Raw genomic sequence first — 20855 nt, forward strand, 5'->3', positions numbered from 1 at the left:
ACATCCGATAGAAGCAAATTAGATCAAGGTTCATGAACATACCTGCTCATAGCTTTTAGGATTTTGAAGAATTATGTTTTGTGCTTTTTGGAAAGGCTTTCATTTTCCAGATTCCATAGGGCTTCACATTGGGCTACTGATGTCCTAAGTACATAAGTCCAGGTTTCATTACAACTGCTGGCCTGTGTTAGAAGCCAGACTGAAATGAGTTTACTTACTACTTAATTCTCTTATCAGTTATATTCAGATAGATACCTTTAACGTTCCAGAGAGATGGTACTGCTGCTAACTTAACTATATTTGCCCAAGGGTGCTGGTTAGTTTTTATTTTAAAAGAACATTTGTCAAAAACTAAATTTTGACTTTCTTCCTAGTTAATCAAAGTCACAAAGCTGAAAAGATTCCAGGAATAAACACTTACCTTATAACCTATCTCATTACCTAATCCTCTCTGGTCTACTCTTCCCCACCTTCCCAAAGTCTCCTATGGCCCTTTAAGAGGTCAGGAGTAACTTAGGTCCCTCATCTCACCATCATCTCCAGCATCACCACAGGTATGTGTACGCATATACATATGATTATCTTGGATATTTATACTTAGCAGGGTCCTTTGTGAACAACTCTGAGAGACAAATGGTATTTCCAGTAATAGTTTATTGATTTCCAAATGCACAGGGGAGCCAAGTCCGAACATCCTGGGATAGCAGTAAATCTCTCTTACAAAATAATTTACAGTATGAAAATGATATACTGAAACATTAACTCAGATATGTAATTCCCTTGAAAGATTGAGTGTTCCCTTGTTTAGTGTAAACGGTGGAAGGGGAAGATGACTAAGGAGGGAATGTGACTGTGCACATGACAACAGGCAGAAGACAATGGACTCGTTGGTTCAACCCACTCACGCATGGTGGCCTGTCACTGTAAAGACTGGTCAGGTTTAACTTCCATAAAGTATAAACGATTGGTCCCCTTAAAGTCACATTAAGCCCAGCATGGACTCTGGTTATTTTCCCAACAGTGCACTCCAAGTGTCTTCATTTATCTTCATGTTCCTGCTCTGGTCCTTGTTCTAGTGTTTCTGCTCAGCCTCAGATAGTAATGGGAAACCAAGCGATCCAAATGATCTCTTGTGTGATCTGAGGAATGCCTGGCTCCTGTGGCTCTGGGAATTCCATAGGACAGTGGGCCTCAGAAACACTGATGGGTGAAGGCAGCATCAGTGAGATGTGCTATGGCTCTGTGGGCCTTTTCTCTTAGGGCAGGGCTGGACTTGATTTATAATGGGACTTTTGCCTTTAAACAAACAAAAATCTAGATGTGCTCAGCACATAGTAAACATGCAACCAATTTATAGAGACGTGTGTACCGAGCACCTACTTCATGAGAGTAGAATATCAGGAATCAGCAGGACATTTTCTCTGTGGAGAGAGAGGACTTCTTAGACCACGGACTACTACAAGGTTATAAATTTTGCAGTTCTATATTTGGGCCCAGATGGAGTGACAAAATGATCCAGGTCACCAAATGACAAGGCATCTGCATTTCCCATGTTATTAGTCATGGTGGAAGAGGGTTGGGATGTCACCTTGGCTTAGTGCTGTAAGAGTTGACACCTACCATGGGGTTATTCTGGAAAGCCAGCAGCCACACTCCCAATTATCTGTTTATACTTACATGGACCTAGGAGAAACCTTTGTGGTGGTATAGAACATCACCAGGAGCTGCTTTGAGTTTCACTTAGCTCTTAAATAATTAAGTGGTATAGTGTATGTGGGTATGTACAAATCAACCCACCCCCCTCTCCAGGAAGGGAGTTCAAAGTTAGTGATTTGAATTGGCACTTCTCATAGAGTACAGACTTGGTAGCTGGGTTTCCTAAAACATAAACATTTGCTTTTCTATAGTAAAGGAGCGGGTGGTATTTAAATAAAGTTAGAAGATTACCATCACCTCCAACTCTGTCTAAAAACTTTACACTCTTGAAGGCCTTTATTTTCCTTTGTGGGGATTGTACCAAAAGGAAAGGCTCTCCCAGGTCCTGGAAGGAAGCTCAGGTTAACAGTGAATACTTACACATTTACTAGAGTAGAGGACTAAGGCCATCTTGATGTCTTTGAAAAAGAATTCATAGTGTGAATGGGCATACTGCACTGGGAGAACTGTAAACCTCTCTTTCAATCTAGGTGAGTCATGATGTGGGGCAGAAGGCTGACTACAGCTCAGGGAGTGCTGTGTTCAAAACTGGTTCCATCGTTTTGCTAGCAACTACAGACAAGTGACTTGTCCCTTGCACATCTACAGAAAGGCTCATAGCCTGTCCTAAGGTTACTTCTTCTTACTGGCTGTCAGAGCTGAGAAGTCAAGCACTTCTTGGAACTGCGCTAGATGTAGTGGTATCAAACCAATGAACCAATTACTCTCAGCACTTAGACACTTAACATTCAGAAGGTATCCAGGACTTGTTTGGAGGACCCAACTTATTTTAGAGACATTCATTACCTGCATCACTTGATGATTTGGGTAAACCTTGCTGTCCACAGTCTGCCAGGACACATACAACTCTGACACTCTTAACTCACACTGACCTGGAAAGGCAAGAAGCTTCGTTCACCATGGGACACAAAGCCAAGCAAGAGGTCATAGCTCTGAGGACGAAGCTGATACCAGTACAGGAAGCATCCTAGTTCTTTTGATAATTGCTGTCACTAGGAACTTAGGGATCTAGGCAGGGGCTGCTATGAAATGTTTAATGCTTTCCTGGTTAAAGTTTTATCAGGTGCTGAAGACAGCAGGAACCCATAAAGTGAACCTGAAACCCTTTCTAAGTAAAGGGCAAATGCTTTCCTTGAGGACTCTAGAGATGATAACTAATAGAGATGGGTTGGCAAATCTTCTTAGATTTGTGTTTATAACCACTGTACAAATGCTTGGATTCCCCAAACACTGATTGAAAGTAATAGCATGATTGGGTGGAGAGGCAATGATCCCTTCATTGCTAATAAAGGTCAACATGTAAAGATCAATGATTACTGGGGAAAGACAATACAAGCTTCCAAATTGTCAAGCCTTTTCAATCTTCTGATATTCTACACTCTTTCTAGAATGGTCTATTTTTTAAATTTTTGTTAGAATAGGATCTCATTGGAGGTTGTTAACTCTAGATGTATTAAATTCTCCAGTCTTTGCAGACAGATGGTAAAGCACCAAAATTGTCTAAGCCATCTACTAGCTACCAGTTTGGAGAAAAGTATCTTTTGATCTTACACTCCTCTCTGTCCCAGTATTCTTGTATGTGTAGTGAACTAGGGTAATCCTAGCCTAGAGAATCAGGCTTGGTAGTTTCCTGGCCTCAAAGGGATAAATCATTTTCTAGCATGCATAGGGATGAACAATGACATAAACAGGACTCCTACAATAAACATATGTTGTTTCTGCCTTAGAACTATCCTGTACATACACGTTAGCTGCCCCTAAAGCTTTGTGGTAAGTACACAGGCAAGCTAGATGACAGGAAAAGGGAGATTTATCCCAACAGGGACTCCTTGGATCTGGAAGTCTAGACCTTGCTCAACAGCAACCCCAAGGCTGTTTGAATCCAATTCAGACAGATCTCTGCGTGTACATGGAAATACCACACACGCAGAGGAGAGGGAATCATGTCCACTTACAAATAAGAGTTTCCTTCCAAGTCTCCTATTTTATGTTAACAATTTAAGTGTATGGACATTCTCTTCTATAACGTGTTTGTTCTATTAAAAATACAGTTACCCCTGACTTTAAATCAGTTGGAAAGAAAAACTAATGTCTCAAGAAGATATGGTGCTTGTGAGCTTGCAGTTGGGTATCTCCTAGCACACTATTTCTTCCTTGACCCTGAAAAGTATGGTCATAAGAGACTGTGATCTGGTAGTGTGAGACGGCCAGGAAACCTAGCTGTGGGGCATGCCTGGACATGCTACATAAAAGAGAAAACTGGGGTGTGTGAGGTGAACCGAAGGCCTGCTGCAAGAGAAAGGAGGATTCCAATTATAGTAAATAGAGGGAATGCTTGTTAGCAGTCAGGGAGTGGCAAGGATTCCCCTCATAGTGCACTGACCACGAAAGACTAACCTCAGAGTGGAACTACTAAGTTTTACAGTGACAATCTCCACCTGCCAATATACATGCCAGCCTTTTATGTTGTGACAAGCCCGTTAATCCACACAGCTGGCCCAAGAATTCAGGTTTTTATCAGATGCTTTTGTGACCATTTTGGAAAATTCGGGCAATCTGAATTCTGAAACACTGATTTCAACTTTTAATCAGATTTCTTTGCCTCACCCCAGTCCTTAAGGTCATTTCCTTTCCACCATTTCAATCATTTTCCATTTCCACAGCACTGAATTATGAATCTGAAGTCCTAGATAACTTCACATACTAAAAATATCTTCTTTCTAGCTCTGGACTCTTTCTCCAACCCTATTTTAGCCCAGCTGCTCTACACTTCTCACAGAGGCAGAACTGGACCATGACAGACTGCCTCCTGAGTCAGCTTGGCCCCACTTGGCCACACTTGCTTTAAGCTTCAGTATAAACAAAGTGGGTTTTCTGTCTGCAGGTAAGGAAAACTGATTTCCTTTCGAGATGTTCTAGATCTTCCTAAGAAAGTGATACTGTTGACTTGCACAATAATATTCCAGGGGCTGGCTTTCCTGAGTAAGTTCAAAGCAGCCATTGGGGAGTTGTCTGAAGAGCCCTCCAAGTTGATCAAAGGGGCTCCCCCATGACCTATCACAAGAGAACAAGAAGCACACAGTCAGTATGCATACAATCCCTGGTCCCTTGGAAACGTGTGCCTGCTGTGGATCTGGGGACATATCCAGTGGAAGAAGTTTGTTGCCGGGCAGCTTTCACAGATATCAGAAGCCATTACATACACGCTGTCACATACACACAGGGAAGGGGTATTTTCTGCAGGGAATGGTGAGTCTTCATGTGTCCTCTTCTTCACTGGCACCACTACAAAATAAAAGGAGAAGCAAGTGAGTTCAGATATCACAGAAAAGGAGGCCACACAGTACACAGGTTGACAGCCTCAGGCTACTTCTATCATGATCGAGCAGTAGGGCCACAGGAAAGTGTCTTAGCTTCTTTGATTTCTGATTTCTAAATTTAACTACAGCGATCATGAAAATGAAAAAAAAAAGTACTTACTATCTCAGGTTCTGAGACAGTCAAATAAGATTACATGTAAAATACACAGTGCCCAGTATACAGCCGGTAAGTAAAGGAACAGGAAAGCCGTCAGACTGTGAATTTAACTAACAAAATAAACTGCTGGTAGAAATCAGTTTTATTTCCTCTAGGTGTTCAGACACTTATTATTAGGTCAGAAAATCAAACAGTAGCAGCAGCAATTAATGGCACTTGGCACTGGGCAGAGCCAAGGTCTCATCCATGCTGCAGAGTCAGTGTCCAGGAAGTGCTCTATCTCATCACGTCACTGGGTCATTCTCTGTGGATCTTCCTTCCTTCTTTGCTCTTACGAATTCTATAGTTTGGCACTTATTCTCATTCCTCCTCCTGCAGTATATAAGGTAGCATTACTACTATCTTACCAATGATTACACATCTAGTAGTTGTACAATGATCATGAGAAGTGTTCAACGGTGACTTCTAAAAACAACAGAAACAAAGGGTAGGAGGAACAGATGGAGTTGAAAATAGCCCCAACCACTATTGAGATAAGCAGAGGATTCCTGGCTTCAGTGTTTCGGTGTCAAAACATAAGTGTACAAAGGCATGACTATTATTTCAGGTGCTTGGTGTTAAAGTATCACTGGTCTGGTTCTGGACAGCACAGTATCACAGAAGACAGGGGCAAGGAGAAGACACAGCCAGAAAAAGAAAGGCAAAAGGGATGTGTATACATTTACAAACAGGCAAAACCAGCAACCTGCCTAGGCACTTCTCATCCACTTCTAGAGGTCCCCAACTCATAGATGAATAAGAGTCAACTCCATCTCCTGCTTATTAAAGGTGAACACAGAAGTACCACGACCTGGAGGTTGGTGTTGTTTACCCAAGTTTTCTACCACTCCATCCCCAGGATACTGCCATTACTATTTTCTGCACTGCCCGGATGAACAAAGTGGAGATTGAGATGTAAGAACCTACGGTTCTTTTTTTTTTTTCCGGAGCTGGGGACCGAACCCAGGGCCTTGCGCTTCCTAGGCAAGCGCTCTACCACTGAGCTAAATCCCCAACCCCGAACCTACGGTTCTTAAGACCAAGTTTTAATTTTGACTGGAAATCTAAAGTTTCAAGCTGGTAGAGACAGAAAAGGTTTGCAGTAGATTAGCTCTCAGCTATGACCTAGAGATATTCTCAGAAAAGGATTATCTTTGTCTACATAAATCTATGTTCTTTGTTTCCTTCTGGGGAAACCATTATGAGAAAAATATTCTAGCCGTGAGTTTACAGTCCTTCAGAGATGGAAACACTCCAGATACAGTCCTACAGAATGAGGTGAGTACTCTAGAAGCCAGAAGAGCCACTTCAGCAATATGCCACACTCACAATCCTGCCCTGTTTCTACTCTTTTCCTGTTGACTGTCCAGTCATGGGATGAAGGGTACATTTAGGCAGGCCTGGCCAGAGGACTGCCACTGAGACAGTATTTGGTGGCGTCTGTCCCAAAGGAAACAAAGGGTCTTTTATAAAAAGTTTCTACCCCACAATCAAGGAACAGATGAACCTGGTACCATATCCTCCCCTCAGTATTACATTCAGAGCAAGCTCGCTTTGTTTCCCTGTCAGTCTTACTTCTAATAAGCGAGGACTGACATTAACTCTGTCCTTTCCTTAAGCTGCAGGTCACTTTTTAACATTCTTGAGATAACGGGTTTATGAACCTACTGAGATTGTATTCAGAGTTCTGTCTGTGTGTGTCTTTGAGAAAGGCCACAATTTTTACCATAGTTTTGAAGAGGTCAACAACTCCAACCCCAAAATGAGAATATCAAACACACATAATTTCTTTTCAAGTTTTCAGGTTTGTTTTATAAAACTTGGAGCAGCTTAGAAAAAAGGTCAGAAGTATTTACCAACAAAATCTGTTTTCATTACCCTAAGAGAGAACTCTTCCTGGGACTGACAAGGTTTATCTTACCATTTATGGTATGAGACCTTGTATCTCTGACATATCACTAATTTCTTCAACTGCTAAACATTTATTCAGCTTCCTGTGTATTAGGCTGGATGGGCACAGTACTCACCTATCAAGACATCACAGCTTAGGAGTGATGTGGGCTGGGGAGATACCTTGAGTTTCTATTGTTTTTTAGAAACAAGAAAATATTTTCATAGCAATAACCTGTTTCTTGTAATAATGATAAAAAGACCTTAATCAAATCTGTAGCACAGCGTAACCCAGTGGTATATGGTCTCTTCTGATGGGTTATGCATAACTTCATCAGTGGGGGTGTCATCTCCCTCTACGTTCTGCTTTCACTTATTACATCAGCCAGTGCATATTTGCACGCTCTTATCTGAAATGCCTAAAGTCTTCATCATCTCCAAGTGAGGAGCACAGTCTTTCCCCTTATGCACTCATATTCTTCCACAGAAACACCCACCTGCCAGACAGATGTAGAACTGGATGGAGAGGCACATTACAGAGACCTTCTTGGTGCCTATTTAAGGAATATATTAATTTCTAATGGACAAGAGCAGGGGCAGCATTATATAATGACACCAAGGTCGTGAGACTGATTAAGCCTAAATTCTTGAGTGAATCTCAACTTCCTTGCCATATATCTTACAGTGTATAAATCAAAGTACAAATGAAAACTTTATATATTTTACCCAATACGAATGATTTTTTAAAAATTCAAAATTCAAAATTTAATTCCTCCTAACCTTCCTGTAATATCTTTTGGTTTAGTATCTTATATTACAGATTAAGTATGCTATTTTCCAACTGCTTTCAGATACCTGAGATGAAAGTTTTTTTTTAAGAGTGTGTGTGTGTGTGTGTGTGTGTGTGTGTGTGTGTGTAGCTGAGCATGTGCCTATATAACCAGGTGGAGGGCAGAGGTTGATGTTTGATGCCCACCTCCATCTCCACTTTACTTTTGAGAGAGCCTTACACTGAACCTGAAGTTTGCCATTTCAACTAGAATAAATGTCAGCAAGCACGAGGCATCTGCCTGTCACCAACACTGTTCTCCAAGTACTCAGGTGACAGGCATGCACTGCCAAACAGTTTCCATGTGAACTTCAAATTTAGGTCCCCATACATTTGTAGCAAGCACATTATGCATTGGACCATTTCCCTAACCCTTTTATTTAATGACAACTTCAAAACTAAGGAAACACAGGGATTGGACAGAAAGTTTCATGGTTCTAACCATCCTAAGGAAGTTTCTAGGAAAAAGTTCCCCTGTCAATGCTGATAACAGTGGGTCACTGAGTGCTGTGGATTAGCCAAGTGGCTAATCAGTCACTGACTGGTCTGGTTTGAAGGTATTATATCTAGAAGTAGCAGTCTTAAAGCTGTAGTGCACATTCCCTGGTTGTATTTAATGACTTTCCAGGGATGACTCAATCATGGGTGATCGTAAAGAGACCAATTTACAAGTCCTTAATTTCTATATATTTTCTCCCCTAGAAGTGATCATCTCAAGAACATGGGTATAGTTGATCTTTGTAGCCATGTCCACTTTCAAAATCACCTTATTCTCACTTCAGAAAAGATATGAACACGTTTCTTGACACTGCTTTATCTATGCAAAGGCTTTAAAGTGATTCCATTAGGGCAGGGTGAGAAATAGTAAGACATCATTCCCTAGTGTGTCTAGGCAAGGTTACGTGCTTACCAACAGGTTTCACTAAGATTTAAACTCAGAAGACAGCTGTCAAAATGTACCATACCAAAAAGTATGTGTATTTGAATTGGATACAAATGAAATCAGATCTAACAGAAAGTGAGTGCAATTTGGCTAGATAGTTTGGGTATAAGAAATGGATCTGTCAATAAGATTATATAGTGAATCTTGTCTGTAAATTTAAGGTCTATGATGCCAGTTTTGATAAAAACATACATAAAATGTCATGAAAACTACATGATGTCAGCAGTCACATCTTTCTTACTTATCTAAACTTGACCCAAGTCCTCAGAAGTTGACGTAAAGGTAGGTAAGAAGGCACATACTTTTTCAAACATTCCTTTACAGGATGTAAAATCAGAAAGTTTAGGTAAAAGAATTAGGAATACCTAAATTCTGAATGGGATGGTGGTGTAAAATTTAGCACCTCTCTGGCTAGGGACAGGGGTTGGGGGAATGGAATGGGGCCAAGGAGTCCCAGGTAGTATAATAAATAAAATATCCTTTTCCCAGACTAAACATATAAAGATAGCCTTTCTGTAGCACTTATTAATGCAAACTGGGAGAAGTATCCAAGGCCCAGTCATGTTCAACTCTAACCCTGCTGACAGAATGGTTATCATGCAAAAGGGAAGCTTTGGCAATTTTTAAAGATGTGATCCACAGATAGATGGCTCAGCTTCCCAGGTTGTGTCCTCAGAGCTGCAGGAATGGAAGAGGAATAAACATGTGAGGTGGCAGGCACTCTGAGTTCACAGACTTAGGAGCTTCTTTTCCTATCTAGATAATAATATACTTAATTAGACTTGGCATACTTGTGTCTGATGAGTTTGTGGCTATTTGTTAAGTAACCATTTCTCAAAGAATTATTCAATTCAAGAGAATAGGGAAATTAAAAGAAAACTAGATAGAATTAAAAAAAGATAGATTTAGAATTCTTTAAAAAAAATTTAGGCCACATAGGCATTGCACAAAAAGCTACCTGGGAAGCCTTGAGCGTCTGCGGAAGCAACTGCCTAGTTCTAGTTAGTATTCAGCTGTGTGTGGGAGGACCACATACTCTGACCCAGGAGCTTTCCTTCAGGAGACACACCCACCTACCCCTACAGCTAAGGGGAATGAGCCACCATGCCATTAAGCATGGGAACTTACTCTTACTGACCTGTGGGACCAGGTAGGCATAAACATAAAACAAAGCAAATGTTCCTGTTCCTCAGTCTAAGGAGAAGAGCAGGAGAAGGCTGATATTCCAGTCCAGGCTCTGCTAGGTGATTTTGGAACATTTTTCTCACTTGAGAAACTGGGATAGCCTGAGCAATAAATGTAATTTAGAAAAAACTCCAAAGCAGATAAAGGCCAATAAGGTCCTCTCCAAATTAAACATATGTTGAGTCCAGTTCCAAAGGACCCAACATCACCTCCGCCATCACCTGGTATGCATGTAGTACACAGGAATACATGCATGCAAAACATATATACACATAAATGAAAGTCAATGAATCTTTAAAAAAGAATTTGGATGCTATTCTTTTTATAAAGATTCTGGTAAGCATCATCTCTATTTTACAAAAGAGACAACTGAGGTACAAGGAGGTTACATGATTTATTTGTTCACGGTACACAGCCTGTAAATGGTATGGGAAACAATTAGCTTCCCGAAACACACCAAATTCAGCAAAGAGCTGAGTTCGTAATCTTCCAATTCATTGTTTCCCAGTCCTATAACAAGTAACAGTTATTTAAGTTTATTTTAAACACCTGACAAACAGGACAGCAATGCCCAGCATTTTTTTTTTTTTTTTTTTGGTAGTGGAATGAAGAAATGTGTTTTACTTTTTTTAAGATTAAAAAAAAAAAAAAGGCTGGAGATGGCTCAGTGGTTAAGAGCACTGGCTGCTTTTCCAGAGGTCCTGAGTTCAAATCCCAGCAACTACATCGTGGCTCATGACTATATGTGATGAGATCTGAAGCCCTCTTCTGGTGTGTCTGAAAATAGCTACAGTGTACTTACATACAATAAATAAATAAATAAATAAATAAATAAATAAATAAATAAATAAATCCTTAAAAAGAAAGGAAAAAGGCCAGGTAAGAAGGCCTATAGAAGAAGGAAATGCAGAAATGCAGATTGGGTTTGTTTCACAGAGCCCCTAGGTTTGCAGATCTATTTAGAACCCTTAGAGGGCTTGGTCTCTTGTATAGCTTTAACCAAGTGTTAAATTTGATCCCTATGAACCTAGCAACCATTTTCACAGGTGGTGCTCCTCACACTTAAAAGTGTGTGTAAAGTCCTGCTTCTCTAGAAGATTTATAGCCAGTGTCCTGATATCGGGAAGAAAGTGGATTAAAAATAGGCAGGATCCTTAGCTAATGCCACATCTGCTTTAGCATTCTTTTTGAGGACTGAATCCTTTGTTGCTACCAGATTAAGTACCGAAGTTACTTCTAGCCAAAACAAACAAACAAACAAACAAACAACACCAAAACAAAAACCCAACAAAACAAAAAACAAAAAAACCAAAACAAACCACCACCACAACAAAAACAAAACAAAACAAAACCCAACAACAACCCTAAAACCAAAGTAAGCTACTGAATATCTTTCGCTTTCTATACTAAATGGGCAATGCTTCTATGAAAAAGAAAAACAAAAATTTCTATAGCACTATACACCAGGGATAATCTCCATTAACACACAGAAATACATTTGCATCTATCTTTATTATGCATGCATAAAATACACACCTATCTTTCATAAACTTGTTTGGTCTTTCCTAACTTCATTTTACCTACTTTTCCTACTCATCCATCAGCCATGAATTTTTTTTCTCAAGAAATGTATTTAAGATTATGATTCATGATTGAATTATATATTTAGAAGACCAAATATTAGATATTTAAAGGATTTCTGCCTTTTTACTATTTCCTACATCTCAGTGAAATACATCAATGTGGATGAATCATCCTTAATAATTTCCAAAGAAAAATAGAGGGGAAAATCCTAGGTCATCAGGCATATTTGTACTTTTAAAATAGACTGTAAATTTTCGAAAGACTTTAGGTTAATAAAAGAGATTATGCTTAGGTTTCCCTGTTGTCAACAAGAACTGATTCATATCTTGTTGTCATTTTCTGTTCTGGGAAACCACATTTTGTGGTCTTGATTCCTGGGACTCCTAATGATTGCCAGGGCTACTCTTGATGGTATAGTACTGAGATATTCTGTAGGAACGCCCTTCACATGGGATGTGTCGAATGTCTTGCTCATGATTATGGGGCTTTAGAAGAAGACTTCAGACTCTTCTAGGTTCAAGTTCAATATAACTTCACACTGTTAAAGCTGATCATGATCATTGGTTTCAATACTGATTGGTAAATATTCTTTTCCCATTTCATATAATGTACCATTTGGAATAAAGTTACTATACTAAGCTCAATTGAAATTAGAAGCCATATTCCTGTCTCTTTGAAGAGTATTTACATAAACCATCTGAAATATTTTTGAACATAAGATTTTGTTCCTTCTTTTACTCACCACTTCAATCATTTGTACCAATGTAGACTCCCGAGTCTTGATTTTTTTACTTGAGATTATAAAACTACACTGTTGCTTGGTTGCTCAGCCCCCAATGCCATTTCCTCACCAATGTGACCATTTTAGCTTGCCTTTGAGCACATCTTCACTTTATGGTGTTAGAACACTCCCCACGCTTGTCTTACGTATTTCCTAGTTCTTAGAATCAGCTATTTCTCCAACAAGCCAAGGGTATGTGTTTCTTTTTTTTTTTTAATGGAATATTTATTTTATGAATGATTGAAATCCTTAAGATGAATTGGATGCTGCAACAGCTTTAGGGTTTAGGTGTTATTCCTTCATGGGATCCATGTCTGAATCTGCAATAGACAATATTTAGGTGCCTCATCCACCCAGTCCCGGTAGTGTTCCATTTCTTAGCTTTGATACTTCAGTTATACTTTCACGTATGTCTGTCAGGGTGGCTACAATTGCTATAGGTTGACTCCTGAAGGTGGTAGGCCTTAGAATCACAGCAGCGGCACAACATTTCCATTTTACTGTAATGCTTTCCAAAGGATGATGTTCCTTTTGTCAGGGAAGAGGGGGTATGTGTTTCTAAAGGTTCTTGATGCACTATTGGTAAATGTGTGGGAGAAATCATTGTGTGCTGATTTGTAATCACTACTCACACAGGGAGAATGTGAGAATACTCATTTTACCTACACTCCTGCCACAAATGGGATGATTTGAAAGCATATGCAGAAAACTGAAGTAGCACTGGGGTGGAGAGGAGAAGGAGGGAGGAGAGAGGAGGAAGGGAGAAGAGGAGGGAGGGGGAGGCGGAGGGGAGAGAAGGATGAAGGAAGAGGGGCTCATGTCTGTTAGAGGCAAATGGCAGGAGCCTAATAAGTTTTCCTTTTCTCTGACATTACACTATCTGTTTGCAACCTTCTTTCCTTCCCCCACCATTTTTGGATCTTATAACATTGCTGATCTTCCATGGTAAGAATTAAGAGGAACCTTTCCATACCCTCCACTAGGGTTCATGCAACTCAAGGGGGGTGAAAAATGAGAAGCAGAAAATAGCCCAAACTTTTGCCTTCCCTGCTTCCTATACCTTCAGGAAATCACCTGACCCAGTTTTCTCATCTTCACTTGGCATATGAATAATAGAAACCAAATCTCAAGCAGTTTCCTTAACACCCCCCAAAAAAACTCCTTAAACCTAAGATTTAATAAAATCTGGGTTTCAAAATTTCTGCTGCTGCAAGCTGCTAGATCGTACAAGTTACCAAGGTAGAAGGGGAAAAGATCAATAAATAAATGTTCTTGACACTAATCTCATCTCTATGTGAAAAGTAATAGTGTGCTCATGATGACTGTGAAATAAGGTCTGCAATCTGCAAATCACTCTATGTTGGAAGAACTATAACTCTTAAAAAACTAATGCTACTTCTATGACTAAGAGTTATGGATGTTGATCTTGGAGTTAAGTACACCAATTTGAGTCACAGCTCTACCACTTAGTAGAGCTTTTGAGTTCTGTGCTTTTACTTGAAAATGAAATTAGTAACTTGAAATTAGTAAATAACTATTTTAAAGAGTTGCTAAAAGGAATTAAATGAGATTAGCATATATGTATATAAGTTCTCTCTATCTAGAGAATATATTGATATAGAGTATACACACATACACACAAGTGTGTATGCGTGCATGTGACTGAACATGGTAAAATATTTGTCACACATCTTATGAATATGTAAACGACTGAAATCATCACATAAAGAATGAATATTTTAAGAAACCTTCGTAGCAGACCATGTCACTTGTTGGTCCTAGAGACATTGCTCAGGCAACTATGTTAACAGGTTTTATAGGTAAACAGTTGTTTTTACAGGTAAACAGAGAACCCATTTTCTTTTCTAGTTGTCACTGAAATGAGGTCTATATAATCACTCCAATACTAAGTATAGATTAAAATGCTATATCATAAACAATGACTGCTCTTATAAAAGAACAGTCTTGCTGGCAAAGGGCAGTTCTGGTCAATGGACTGGTAAAACTCTTATCTTTGAGGGCTATTTTAGTTACTTTTCTATTGCTGTAATAGCATGATCAAACATTTTATAGAAGAAAGAGTTTTGGAGGCTTACAATTTTGGAGGGCTAGGCAGGCAGATAGGCAGGCATGGCACTGAAGCAGTATCTGACAATTTTTCTCTTGACAGCTAACTGGGAATGGCATGGAGTTCTGAGACCTTGAAGCCTACCTCCACTAGTGTACACCTCCAACAAGGTCACACACCCCTCACTCTGCCAATAGTTCTATCAACTGGAGACCAAGTATTCAAATATATGAGCCTATGGAGGCTATTCTCATCCAAACAACCAAAAGAGCACAGCAGAAACAAGCTTATATTTAACATCTCTGATAGAAAACCTCAAATACCAATTTATATCCATGCAGGAGGTTCTCATCTTGCTTCTGTATTAAGCAGCTACATGCTTGGAATCGTCCAGTGCTCTGCAACCTAGCTGTGAGCTATTCTCAAGAGAGACCCAACTGCAAGAGTTTGAATCATTCACCCCTTGCTTTAACAACCCATGGTAGGAGAGAGGTAAGAATGTCATTAAGTCTTCCAGCCTGAAAGAGTAAACATTCTTCCAGATGAAATGTCACTTGAAGCTTGGATCCAGTAGTGGGAAAGCCACACTAGAATGTGGTTGTAAATACTAGTAGAAAACACATACACTCATTTTCAAGATTATATTCTATCACACATAAACAGTAAGTTTCTACACTGGTTAAAAGAGGACATAGACACATTACAAGCACTCTCTATGGGAATGCTATAATTATTTGTTATGCTTACGTTTTTATATTCAGTTTTTACAGTAACTGTGTAGCAGCCCCCTCATTTTATAGATGAAGAAAATGAAGTATGAAAGTGTCATCTCAAGGTTCCAGAGCTAGGCAGAAATGCTACTACAATCAAGGCCTGTCTGTTGGTTTTAACACTTAGCAGGAAAACTCAGTGATGGTTAGGCAATTCATTAGAAGGCTTGTGAAGTTAATCTCCTGGCACCTATCCAAGTAACTTCCAGCTAATGCCTCAATGCTAAAGATTTTCCAAGGCCCTAGCAGACTCAAAATTTCACTTTGGTTACATCTGCTAAAAAAGTTTTTCATGTTATGGAGAATTCCCAATAGACATGTCAAAAGGGGGTAAGACAACAGTTAGATTATTTATCCCTTTCAGCTTTTACAACTATAGAATGTCTCAACTTTCCTGTTATAACCTTGCTGAAAGGCAGCCTTTTCTCTTAGCTTCCAGCAAACAGTCATGCAAAAGACCCACCACCAAGACACATGAGAAACAGAGTCACAAAGACACTTAGAACGGAGTCCCCCAGGTCAATTTCAGTTCTGTCTGTCCAGAGTCAGAAGCACCAAGCTTGCTTTTTATTCACTCTACAGTAGTAGTTTTCAACTTTTGTCTCATTTTCTTTTTTCTCTTCTGGAAAATCGAATCTAAATTAAGTTCAGATGATGTGTCCTCACACACCCAGTGGTCAGGCCTGGCACTTAGGCCACATTCTCCTGGTAGCATAACCCTCATTCGGCTGATGAAGTGAAAGGTGGAGAAACTACATCCAACAGAAAAGAAGGCCTTCTCCTAGTGTCATTAAGTCTATCTATTTGGAGAACTCTTAAGAAAGATAGTATAAGGTTATCTACTTAAGAATATGACCAGGATTCTTGACCAGGTCTGTCATCTGAATTATGTGCCTTTGACAAAGCTATTTAACCTCATCCATTATTTTAGTGATCTATGGAATAAAGTCATCAAATCATTTATCCTTTCAGTGAAAATATTTATTGAACATTTACAATATATTAAGCACCTTAATAGGTCCCGCCTTATAGCGCTGAGAATGACTGATAAGGATTTGGCTCTCATGGAGCATACTTTCCAATGAAAAGACAATATGCAAACTAACTGTACTGAGTAGAAAGTACTACGAAGAAAGGGAAACAAGATGATGGGATAAACAATGATGGGTGCTTATGTCAGGGCTATTCAGGAAAATGAAAACACGAGGCTCCCCCCTACAGCTGAGTAAAAACAAGTAAGACATGGAAAGCCTTTAACACACTACCTAATAATTAGTACTCAGTCACATTCAAATCTTTTTTGTAACTTCTATAACTTGTCTTTTTCATCTCACAGTAGCTGAACCCCTACTATGTGCAAATGAAAAGGAATGAAATATCTTTAAGGACCTCAATGGGCAAAAAAGTAGGTGCTCTGCATACTACAAGAAAAAGATATGGCGACTTTCACATGCCAAGTAAGAAATGGCTTTATCACTGACAGATGGGTCAGTACTTCTCAGGAAGACAGTGGAGTCAGGAGGGAGGCATGTCAGGTAGATGAAACAGCTTGAATAAGCTCTGTAAGATGTGAAACAGCCTAGCATGGTCATAGGGCTGCGAAGAGTCCAGAATAGCTAAAGATAAAGCAGGGGAGAGTAGGCTGAAAGTGACTCATCAGCAGCTCCCAGGCTTCTTTTCATGGGTCATGCCTGAAATGTCTCCTAAGAAGATAGGGGACGTAGACGGGAAAGAATAGAAGATGAGAAGAGTGTCAGAGCTCCATATGGCGTCTACCACACTGCTAGCACTTCAAAATGTGAACAAGAGCAATGTTTAAAATATTCAGGCTACATTCTGTGCAACATTCCCCCAAGACAGCACAAACAGATGTTTTAGGAAAAAAGAAAAACAAATACCCAGTGGTAACTCAATATAAACTCTGCGAGGGGGAATTAGGCAGGCAGCAGGCTGCTGAAATGTATTCATATGATCAAGATTGGCCTGAGACTCAGCATCAAAGAGTGTCAAGAGCCAGTGTTCTAATGCTAAGGGTCTGGAATAAGAGACATTTGCTTCTATGCAGAGCCTGGGGTTCCCTTTCTGCCGGTGCCAAATTAACTTGTCTATCCTAAGGCCCATGCCAGGGACAGTAAGAATACTCTCTTAATGGCAAAAGGAAACTCTGGGGAGACAGATGTCTTCTGCCAATAAGCCATAGGTCTCTGTGGAACAACTTCTCCAGGATTCTGAGTAGATGATTTATAGAAGATAACTGAGGGTCCCTGTTCTACTGTCTGATTCCTAGTCACCTATTCCCCCTCTTGCAGTGGATATGTTTATTATATATTTCTCTAGGAAATGGAAAAAATGCTATAAAGGCTCTACTAGTCCCCTATTCAAATATTCAAGAAGCTGAGAAGACAGACAGCAGACACAGACTCAGTGGGATCTGTAGGATTTTTCTGTGTAGCCCTGACTGTCCTGGAATTCACTCTGTAGACCAGGCTGGCTTGCCTCTACCTCCCAAGTGCTGGTTTTAAGGTGTGCACCACCACCCATTGAAGAGCAACTTCGATAGGAGTTTTTTATTGGTCTCTGCAGACCTATTAAAAATAATGAAGGCTTTATATGTTTCTCACATGTTCTCATACTCAGCATCTGTTACCTACAGAAGTAACAGGTACCTAAGACGGGTTCCTATAGTCAGCCAATCTTACCAGAGGCTCTGGATTGTACTCCAGTGTTATCTGATAAGAAACAGCACCAGTTTGGTCATTACTAGAAGACCCCCCAAACCCATGACAACACCAAACAGGAGAGAGGGAGGAGAGAGAACCACACACACACAGGGAACTGAACATGGTAGCCTTCCATCTATTGCATGTCATCTAGTTTAAACTAAACAAAGCTGACTGCTCTGTACTCAATGTGTTCTGCATACTGGAGGAAGTAACAGATACTGAATAAGAGAGCATGTGAGAAGCATCTAAGGTCTTCAAACTTTCAACAACTCTGCAGAGGGCAGTAAGTAAAATTCTCTTTATAAAAGTTGTTCTTCAACGGGTGATTGAAGGACTTGGGAGGCAAAGGCAGGCCAGTCCTGCACAAAGAAATAATCTCTTGGAAAAAACAAATGAAACAAGGGAAAAAACAGAGTTCTTAACTATTCTTGTCATATATTTGACTTGTTCATCTGCTTGAGTTAAAAGCTGGCCGTGGGACTACCATAACCCAGGAGAGAACCAATGAGTTACTAGAGGAGCCAGTTGTAATTACTGAGTTGGTGGGATGAAGGTGGATGGTTAGGCTTTACTGGAGAAAGAAAAATGCCCAGCTTTAAGGGGCTAGGACTAGTATGTGTGAACAGGGTGCTAAACACAGGTAAGGGTTGTTAAAAACACATTTCCTTTCCTCTCAGTTTTTCCTAAAGCCAATTTTTCTATGACATTAAAATCACACAATTCTTTAACTTCGCACTCCATCGGGATCTGCTCATGTTTATCTCAACACAAGTCTAGTGTCGTGGTATTTATTTATGATACTTGTGAAACAATCACTCTCTGTTGGCCCTACTATAAGGCTCTGCCAGATAGAGGAGTACAAGAACTCCAGCTGATAAACAACTTCAACAAAGTGGCTGAATATAAAATTAATTCAAATAAATCAATAGCCTTCCTTTATACAAATGATAAACAGGCTAAGAAACAACTTATTTCACAATAGGGGTGGGGGTGGAGTAATGGGATGTGGAACAGTAGGAGGGTGGACTGGGAGGGGAATAAAATCTTGAGTGTAAAAATTAAAAAACAAAAAAACCAGGGACAATGCCCCGAGTAAAGCCTAATCGCCTGCTAAGGCTGCCCAATTGAGGGTCATCTGCCAACAATCTGGATGACGGCTTCCCTGCCGCCAAAACTTACAATTTTGCTTTTCAGACTCAAGAGAAACAAGGGTTAGTCAATCCTTTCACTTAGTAACTCTCCTGCAAAACTGACCCTCCTTGGCCTCAGTTTTCTCGCTTGTGACTCTTTATGAATATAGCATAGGAAACACTGGTAAATGATCCACATTTCCATTAAATGTTATGAGGACAATGTCTGCCCACAGTAAACATACAACATAATGTTCTGCTCCCTTCTTCCTTAAAGGGTTACAAGTCTCAAGATTCTTATGTTCTGGGCCTCAACCTGCCTTGTTTAATATAGAACAATGCATTACAGACAGCTCTGTACACTAGCATGAGAAGTAAACAGAAAATACATAGACTGTTTTGCTTTCCCAACCCACTGTATTTAAAACATTCTCTGGCTATCTTCACTGAGGCCAGAATAAGTGTGGAGGAATGGTTAGCAAAATAACGATTTCATGCATCACTTCTAGGAGAAGGGAATTCTTTTGTTTTTGTTTTTTTTAATCTAAGATCATTTGCACAAGACAACAAGACACTCCTTTATTAAACTATTTTTAAGGACCTTCAGATAAATAAATAAATTTAACAACTCTCAAAGTTTAAATAAAGCCCCTGAGAATCTGTTTTTTGTTGTTGTTCATTTGGAGAGATGGCTATTTCTCCACAAATTGATCCTCTAAGTATCTCTCCAGTCAAACTACTTATAGTAAGTAGTAAGGGACCTGGTGGGCCTAACCCACTGGCTGTTAGTAATAATCATTTGTTCACTGAAGAGAATGGGCAGACTAAGCCCTGGAAAATTAAATGCAATGGAAGCTTGGAATCACTGGTGTATGTAAAAAGCAAAATGATCCCCCCACTTATCTTTTCATTGTTTTAATTGGCACGGATGGCTATGCTTTATATATGAAAAGACTGAGGCTCAGGGAAGTTGGAGACATGGCCACAGCTGGAGCCCACATTTGGCCAATTATAAAACCCATGGTTTTCAAGAACTAGAAAGTGGAGGCTGACTGTGGATTTTTGTCAAGTCTGCATCCTTATTAATTAGGAGATGGATGGGCACAATGCAAAGCATGGTAGAGCTTCTATGCACCTGATCAAAAGACGTTTCAAACTACTGGTCTCAGGTAGACTATAATACAATCTCTCTGGTGGATCTTTCTTTGATCTTACCAAAGAAAAGGGTGGGTATATAAAATAAAGAAAATAAACCAAGTAAACTTTGGGGGTGTCATTTGTCTCTCTGAATTCCAGTGCTCTCAGCTGTAAAATGTGTCATATATAACCTATGTAGTAGTGTAGGTGTGGGCCTAAACGGGAAACCTTACTAAGGCTCTAGCCCAGGACAATATTTTTTTTAAATAAACTACTAATGTAGCTATTGTTTTATTTTTGATTAATAGTTTATAAAGCTCATAGGCTGACATCAGTTTGTTCTCATTCAATAAGTAGTATTTATAGTTAAAAAAACAAAGTCAGGAGTTTTTTCATAGCTAAAACCAAACAAGACAAAAGAACTGCAGTGGAAGTACAGGGGACAGGGATTGTGACATAGTCACATTTTCTTTAGGGCCAGCCCTCTCCCATATGCTTCAGTCATTTTAGAGCTGAAGAGCTTTGCAGAAATTAGATGTATGTGGAAGGTCAGGAACATTGAGCATTCAGAGGGTCAAAGATC

At 39.7% G+C, this 20855-nt stretch overlaps 1 protein-coding gene across 1 annotated transcript in view; it reads right to left on the reverse strand.

Annotated features, from left to right (window-relative positions):
- Positions 1-634: 634 nt before the first annotated feature.
- The window catches only part of Trim44 (tripartite motif containing 44), a 111402-nt gene continuing 91181 nt past the window's right edge, over positions 635-20855 (reverse strand). Inside the window, exon 5 of the mRNA XM_032903790.1 lies at positions 635-5001. Coding sequence (XP_032759681.1) covers positions 4974-5001 — 28 coding nt within the window. The 3' untranslated portion in view covers positions 635-4973. The remainder of the gene's footprint in view (positions 5002-20855) is intronic.

The sequence above is a fragment of the Rattus rattus genome, chromosome 5 (assembly GCF_011064425.1).
Source record: "Rattus rattus isolate New Zealand chromosome 5, Rrattus_CSIRO_v1, whole genome shotgun sequence".
Classification (NCBI taxonomy): domain Eukaryota; kingdom Metazoa; phylum Chordata; class Mammalia; order Rodentia; family Muridae; genus Rattus; species Rattus rattus.